Source organism: Neophocaena asiaeorientalis, unplaced genomic scaffold, assembly GCF_003031525.2.
Source record: "Neophocaena asiaeorientalis asiaeorientalis breed wild unplaced genomic scaffold, Neophocaena_asiaeorientalis_V1.1 scaffold96, whole genome shotgun sequence".
In the NCBI taxonomy this organism is placed as follows: Eukaryota; Metazoa; Chordata; class Mammalia; order Artiodactyla; family Phocoenidae; genus Neophocaena; species Neophocaena asiaeorientalis.
Window position 1 is genome coordinate 1257310 of NW_020175831.1, and position 8267 is coordinate 1265576.

Here is an 8267-nt window from a genome sequence, read left to right on the forward strand (position 1 = left end):
TGGACAGTCGTAACAGCCAAGTTTCATCTCTACCTGCCTTAGTTCTGGAGATACACCTCATCAAGTTTTTCCTTCTCTTTCTCTCTCTCCTGCCTCTTCCTCCTCTCCTTCTTCCTCCTTCTCAGGCTCCATGATGATGCGCTACTTGTGTCTGTAACAGTCACTTCAGGATTTTTTAAAAAATGTATTTTCATAACCGTATCAAATCCTGAGGCTCTTCAATCTAGTCTGATTTGTGACACCTGGTGATGAAGGGGAGCACAGGACAAAGAAAATGGTGTGTCTTCATCCGGCGTCCTCTCCTTTTTCTAATCCTTATTCTTAATTCTCTATCCTGCCTCACTTTTGCATTTGTTACCCTGTACCCTCCCATGGGGGTAATTAGTCCCACTGACCTACCCACACTCACGCAGTTACCCAGGATGATCACAGGCAGTCCTGGGCAAAATAGTGGTCAGATTTTTATTTATTCAACAAAATATCTGAGTTCAACGACTATAAACAAAAGACATTGTTATGTTTATCATTACTTATTAAACGAAGAGGTAAGTCGAGACTTGCCAACTAACAAATTCTTAGAGAAGACAACCACCTTTTTAACTACTATAGTCCACTAAGGATTAAAGTAGTTAAAATCTTTCTTTTAATCAGATTACCATATTCAGGCAAACCGTGCAAATATATTACCTAATGCATTATGGTAGTGTTCTAAGGAGTTACACTGAAGGGATATGATAACCTGGTTTTCCTTCCTTCCTGTTTTATAAACGTGAGTATATTTGGTTGTGGGTTTCTCTCTTTTTTTTTTTTTTTTTTTTTTGTACAGAGCGATGTTAGAGCTCCAAAAAGCACTAAGCACATCCATTCAATTCAGTGGAGTAGAACGAAACCTCAGGATGAAGTGAAAGCTGTCCAGCTTGCCATCCAGACGTTATTCCCCAACTCAGAGGGCAACCCTGGAAGCAGGTCTGACTCAAGTAAGTCAGCTGTGCACTAGACCTGTTCCAAAGCGGAAATGTCAAATCCTCAGACCAGGGATAAGCGCCAGTCTGTGAATTGACATAGATTTCTAATATAATACTTCCTTCTTCTTTTTTAGAATATTGGGTCTTATACACAAATTATATGGAAAGTAGTATTTATGGGCTTGGAAATAGGGACATATTATAATAAAGTATAATATTTGGATAACTACCATAAAAGATGAAAATTAGTGATTATTTTATATTGGTAAATAAAAATATGTATGTATATTTATACACATAAATATTTAGTTTCCAAAATTGTAGATAAAGATAAGAATCATCTTCCATGTCCAACAAACCTTCCTGTAGAATCACTATCACTGGGGCGACCTCTTGAGTCCGGAGCACCGTGGATCCATCAAAGCATAAGAATGATAGGGGTGGGACTTTCCTGGCAGTCCAATGGTTAAGGCTTCGAGCTTCCACTACAGGGGATGTAGGTTTGATCCCTGGTCAGGGAATTAAGATCCCACGTGCTGTGCAGTGCGGCCAAAAAATGAGAAAAAAAAAAAAAAAAAAAAGAATGATAGGGGAAGGGAGTGAGGGGGAAAATAAAAGGAAGGAAGGAAGGAAAGAAAGGAGGATAGAGAAAGAGAAAACATGAAATACATATGCTGGGTAGTGGTGACAGTAATTACAGACACTATAAAGAAACCATTTAGAAATAACAGAGGAAGGCAGGCTGACTTGCTGTTGAACTGGTCATTATTTGCTAGCTTCAGGGAAGAAGTTCTGACCTTCACCTTTGCAGGTCCAGAAACTCTAATATAACCCAGAGTCAGACTAACAAACATGCAGGAGATGGATACATAAAACCCCATGCAAATCGCTTTTCACCGTGAGAAACATACCTCCCCAACGAACCAGAAACACATGTTTTCTTATCAGTGCCTCTTCTTCCCAATAAGAAAATATACCTGAGAAGTCATAACAGAAGGTTCTTTGGTGGCATGGAAACAAAGTACCCTGATGGCTACTGTCCCTGAGTTATGAGAGCCTAGCTTCTGTGTCCTCTACTATAAGGATTTGCGATACGCGGGCCTCTCACTGTTGTGGCCTCTCCCGTTGTGGAGCACAGGCTCCGGACGTGCAGGCTCAGCGGCCATGGCTCAACGGGCCCAGCCGTTCTGCGGCATGTGGGATCTTCCCAGACCGGGACACAAACCCGCGTCCCCTGCATCGGCAGGCAGACTCTCAACCACTGCGCCACCAGGGAAGCCCTGTTGTTGTTTTTAAATTAATTTATTTTATTTATTTTTGGCTGCATTGGGTCTTCGTTGCTACGCCCCGGCTTTCTCTAGTTGCAGTGAGCGGGGGCTACTCTTCATTTTGGTGTGCGGGTTTCTCATTGTGGTGGCTTCTTTTGTTGCGGAGCACAGGCTCTAGGCATGTGGGCTCGGTAGTTGTGGCTCATGGGCTCTAGAGCACAGGCTCAGTAGTTGTGGTGCACGGCCTTAGTTGCTCCGCAGCATGTGGGATCTTCCTGGACTAGGGCTCGAACCCGTGTCCCCTGCACTGGCAGGCAGATTCTTAACCACTGCACCACCAGGGAAGTCCCAGACTAGGTGTTTTTAAATGCCCACTAGCCACGGGGCCCAGGATCCTGGGCAGTACTCTAAACCCAACAACACAGGTTTTAACTATAATAAAATTTATTGTCTTCCATAACAAGAAGTCCAGAGGTAGGCCGGGCTCCAGGTGCAGTAAGATAAGCTGCTCAACCATGTTAAGGATGAGAAATGAACCTTTCCTTCATTCCGCTCTGCCATCCTCAATATGTTGCCTTTGCCCTCAGCCTAGCTCCTCTCGTGTTCACAGTCATCACATAAAGATATGATAAGGCTGAATGGATACAAATACAAGACCCATATATATGCTGTCTAAAAGAAACCCATGTACCTAGAAACAAATGACAATGGAAACAGGACGACCCAAAACCTATGGGATGCAGCAAAAGCAGTTCTAAAAGGGCAGTTTATAGCAATACAATCTTACCTTAAGAAACAGTAAACATCTTGAATAAACACCTTAACCTTGCACCTAAAGCACTTAGAGAAAGAAGAACGAAAAAACTCCAAAGTTAGCAGAAGGAAAAAAATCATAAAGATCAGATCAGAAATAAATGAAAAAGAAATGAAGAAAACGATAGCAAAGATCAATAAAACTAAAAGCTGGTTCTTTGAGAAGATAAACAAAATTGATAAACCATTAGCCAGACTCATCAAGAAAAAAAGGGAGAAGACTCAACTCAATAGAATTAGAAATGAAAAAGAAGAAGTAACAACTGACACTGCAGAAATACAAAAGATCATGAGAGATTACTACAAGCAACTCTATGCCAATAAAATGGACAACAGGAAGAAATGGACAAATTCTTAGAAAAGCACAACGTGGAAGACTGAATCAGGAAGAAATAGAAAATATGAACAGAACAATCAGAAGCACTGAAATTGAAACTGTGATTAAAATTCTTCCAACAGGGCTTCTCTGGTGGCGCAGTGGTTGAGAGTCCGCCTGCCGATGCAGGGGACGCGGGTTCGCACCCCGGTCCAGGAAGATGCCACAGAGTGGCTGGGCCCGTGAGTCATGGCCGCTGAGCCTGCGTGTCCGGAGCCTGTGCTCCACAACAAGAGAGGCCACAATCAGCTCGGTGCTTTGTGACCAGCTAGAGGGGTGGGATAGGGAAGGTGGGAGGGAGGGATACGCAAGAGGGAAGAGATATATGTGTATATGTATAACTGATTCACTTTGTTATAAAGCAGAAACTAGCACACCATTGTAAAGCAATTATACTCCAATAAAGATGTAAAAAAAATATATATATGATAAGGCCCGCAGGAAATGAGAGGTCAATCCCTTCCCTGTTCTCATGTTTTGGAGTAAGAAAGACTTGCTTAGAAACCCCCTGCAGACTACCTTTCAGGTTGCTATGGCCAGAGCTGAGCACCTTGTGCATTCCCGACCATGGCATCGCTATGTCTGGCTTGGACTAATCAAAGTCTGCCTTAGAGCCAGATGTGGTCAGCTTCCCCCAAGCACATGGCTCCATGGAGGGGGTTGGACACTGAACAAAATCAGGGCTCTGTTGGAAGCTAGGATTTCAGAGAAGTCCAAATGAAGGGAAGAAGGCGTGTGGTGGTTGAATGAAGCCTGTGAGGAGTGTCTGAACACAGGAGGTCGCCTGTATCTGGATGCGTCCCTCACCTGAGAGGCGTGAGTCACCTGTGCAGAGCAGTGAGGGAGGCTGCTTGCTGGCAGAGGGAGGTGAGCATGCTCTGTTCCTCTCCAGAAGCTCCATCGGCACAAGCACGACCAGAGTAGCTCAGTGAGGACACCAGGGAACTCAAGAATGAGGGCAACTCAGGCCCTTGGGAAGACAGAGATCTTAAGTGTGAGGAAGTTGCTCATTCACTGAAATATAGCTTACTAAATGGCTCTTGTTAATTAACCATTTTCTTTTACCATAACTTCTTCCTGTTTGCCATGAAGCTTCATTTTTCTTGCAGAAAACATTTCTTATCCCTGAACCTCAGGAATCTCTCCTCTGGAGATATGAACAGTCTTTCTCCCAAACAATGTTTAGCTGTTTCAACTATTAGAACCCAATTTATTTTATCTGCATTTAGGGTTCTTGAGGATTTAAAAGTGCTGGTTGGCAAAAAGCCTTTTGTTTACTAAACATACCTCTGCCATCCAAAGACACTGAAACAGCAATTTCTAGAAATGACAACATGGCTAAGTGGGAACAAGATGGGATTTAGATGCAGAAGGACCTGAGATCATTAACTGAGTGACCGTGGGTCCAGTGACTTCACCTCTCAAGCTTTGGTCTCCTCAATTCTAGAATGATATTATTAGTGTTGACCTGAGAAGATTTTTGAAGGGTTAAATGAGATACTATACAAAAAGCCTTTGGAACAGTGCCAAGCATGTAGCATAAATTCAGTAAGTATAAATGTCCTTATTTTTTTTAAGTATTTATAATAATAAAGGAAATGTCCTTATAACTAGCCTAGAATATCTATGAACGGTAAAACTTTGAGCTTCCCAAATAGGCTTGAAGTATCCTGAGACAGCCTTGTGAATTAGGCATGCAGATTTACTGTAGCTTCAAGGATGTTCATTTCCATTTCTTCCACAGGTGCTGATTGCCAGTGGCTGGATACTCTGAGGATGCGGCAGATTGCATCCAACACCTCCTTACAGCGCTCCCAGAGCAACCGCATCCTGGGGTCACAATTCTTCCCCTATCTCAATGACCAGGACTCCTATGCGGCTGCCGTGAGACGGACCCGGGTGCCCATTAAGTACCAACAGATAACACCTATAAACCAGTCCAGAAGCTCCTCTCCTACTCAGTATGGACTGACCAAAGACTTCTTTTCTCTGCATCTCAACTCCAGGGATAGTGACTTTTCCAGTCTTAATACTGACAGCTCTTTAGAGAGGGGTCGATACTCAGATAGAAGCAGGAACAAACACAATCATGCTAGCCTATCGCTCAATTCTTCTCTCAGAGGAAGATTCAGTGGAAAAAGTCAGCATTCCACTCCTTCAAGAGAAAGATACTCTGGCAAATTCTGCAGGGTTTCTCAGTCAGCACTCAATACTCATCAGTCACCTGACTTTAAGAGAAGCCCAAATGCCTCCCATCAACCCAGGACCATCCCAGGGATGCCTTTGCACACAGACACCGACTCACGAGCCAATGAAGAGGAAAGCAAAGTCAGCGAAGGGGGATGGACAAGGGTGGAATACCGGAGAAAACCCCACAGGCCCTCTCCTGCCAAGACCAACAGAGAAAGACCCAGAGGAAACTTCCGTGGAAGGAGAAACTTTTGATGAATTGAACTGGTTGAGCTTTTCCTAGCACGTTTTTTTTTAATGTAATGGATTTTGCTAATGTGCTGCCTTCCAAAAGAATTAACAAAAAGACAACCTTTCCATTTTTTGGATTTGGGAAATACCTTCTAAGTGAGACTATAGCCAAAACAGGGCCAGATTATGGGTGTTGGTTGTCCAGTGTAAGTAACTAGACTTAAATATAACCAAACATATTTTATTTCCCTGAATTAACATCTTTAGAGGAGGGAATATACCATTTTATTACCCTAGCCATTGCTGTTCTAGTTAGCAGGGCCTAGACTAGGGTGAGGTTAAATGGAAAAACTTATCTTAAATGGGGCATTCATCTTGGGTGCAAAATTTAAGGGAGGAATCAAAAAGCTCAGTAATCAAGATAAATAATATTCTAGTGTAATATTTAAATAAATGAAAATTAATGCGAAATAACTGTGATAAAGAATCGAAATTCTACATAAAGACAGAGTAAGTATTACTGATTTTTCCTTTTGTCTAAGGCTCCCATATGGCTTGGCAAGGCACTGTTACTGATCCTGTATTTAGAATTTTGATATTTTTTCATCATGTAATTTTTGCATTAATTTTCTCTTTTAAAAATATTGCATTAAAATATCATTTATCTCGATTACTGAGGTGTTTTTTTTTTTAATGCCCCCTTAAATTTTGTGCCCAAGGCAAGTGCCTCACTTGCCTTACCCAATCCCCACACTGCTGGTTAGTATTTATTTTAGTAAGATATTTGGGTTTTTATCACGGTCAGAGCCAACTTGATTTGACATGTCATTTTTAGGCAATAAAAAAGGTTATTGAACTTAATGTTGATTATGATGCCATATATCATACCTTAAGACTCACCAGAAACCAAAGATCTCAATTGCCTAGGAGATTTGTGGTTCTTTCTTTCCCAAAGTTCCCAGGGACTGCCCTTGAATATCATTTTCTATATTTTGCCAAAGGAGGAGCAAAGAGGGGAAAACAACGGTCCATGAAGTCCTCTTGGGATGTCAGCACTCTAAAATCTAAAAGAAAACAGACACAGAACAGGATGATAACATCACAAGCTAAAAGCCAGAGAAATTTAAAATTACCAACAGCCTGTTAGAGCAAGACAGTAAATACCATCCTTATAGCAAGAAAGCCGTAAGCAGCTGGGGGTCAAGAGGTGAATGGTACGGGTGGGCGGAAACTTCCTGCAGTTTAGGACAGGAATTGTGGGATCCAGCTTGGGAAATTCATATTTTTTTTTTTTTTTTTTTTTTTTTTTTTGCGGTACGCGGGCCTCTCACTGTTGTGGCCTCTCCCGTTGCGGAGCACAGGCTCCGGACGCGCAGGCTCAGCGGCCTTGGCTCACGGGCCCAGCCGCTCTGCGGCATGTGGGATCTTCCCGGACCGGGACACGAACCCGTGTCCCCTGCATCAGCAGGTGGACTCTCAACCACTGCGCCACCAGGGAAGCCCGGGAAATTCATATTTTTACAAATCAAAGGGTCAGGTGGCAACGAACATATTATATGTCAAATGAATAAGTGTTACTTTCAGTACCTTCTGAGATTCTGTTCCACATTCACTAACCCTGAATATCAAGTGTCCTTTGGCCTGGATAGGATTCTCAATGCTCTGTAGAAATCCACATGACACACTGGCAATTCTGGGGATGGCGGGGGGCTTGGGGGGAGGTCTCTTTTAATAGAAACCGGTCTTCAAGTACATGTGTATATTCCCAGAGTAGCTGCCCTGTTCTAATACAGTGCTTGGGGCCTGGAGGTGCAAACTGCATTTGGGCAGCATTAAAATCTAGGTTATAGGAAATGACCTTTACTTGCGAGGGAAGCTGTGACCTAAACATCAATCCAACAACTCAGTTGTCTCTTATTGTTTGCCACCTGCATTTACAAGCAAAAGCGATGGGAAATGGTGACATCAGACACCGAGGTCCTCTTTTCCACCATGGATAACCAACTTCTCTAAGGTTTTAAGCTCCACTGTGATCCTTTCTCACGAAGCTTGTATCAACCACAGTCTGTTTTCAATTATTTTTTTCCCTTTGTCCTTTGTTCATGTTTAATTTTTTAAAAAGTGAGCTAATACAAAGTATGCTATCTTCATAGCATGCTGCTTCCAAATAAACAATAAAATATTTTCTTTGATTAGAATTTCTGGATAGGGCTTCCCTGGTGGCGCAGTGGTTAAGAATCTGCCTGCCTATGCAGGGGACATGGGTTTGAGCCCTGGTCCAGGAAGATCCCACATGCCACGGAGCAACTAAGCCCGTGCGCCACAACTACTGAGCCTGCGCTCTAGAGCCCACAAGCCACAACTACTGAAGCCCGTGCGCCTAAAGCCCGTGCTCCGCAACAAGAGAAACCACCACAATGAGAA

General features: G+C 42.9%; 1 protein-coding gene across 5 annotated transcripts in view; it reads left to right on the top strand.

The window, feature by feature from the left end:
• The window catches only part of MAP3K20 (mitogen-activated protein kinase kinase kinase 20), a 168919-nt gene extending 161864 nt beyond the window's left edge, over positions 1–7055 (top strand). For 2 of the 5 annotated variants that reach the window (XM_024732834.1, XM_024732835.1), the window contains exons 19-20: positions 827–977; positions 5167–5867. In XM_024732834.1, coding sequence (XP_024588602.1) covers positions 827–977; positions 5167–5867 — 852 coding nt within the window. Of the gene's footprint in view, positions 1–826; positions 978–5166 lie in introns of all 5 variants that reach the window. The other 3 variants (XM_024732832.1, XM_024732833.1, XM_024732836.1) reach the window with 2 other exon arrangements.
• The last annotated feature ends 1212 nt before the right edge of the window (positions 7056–8267 follow it).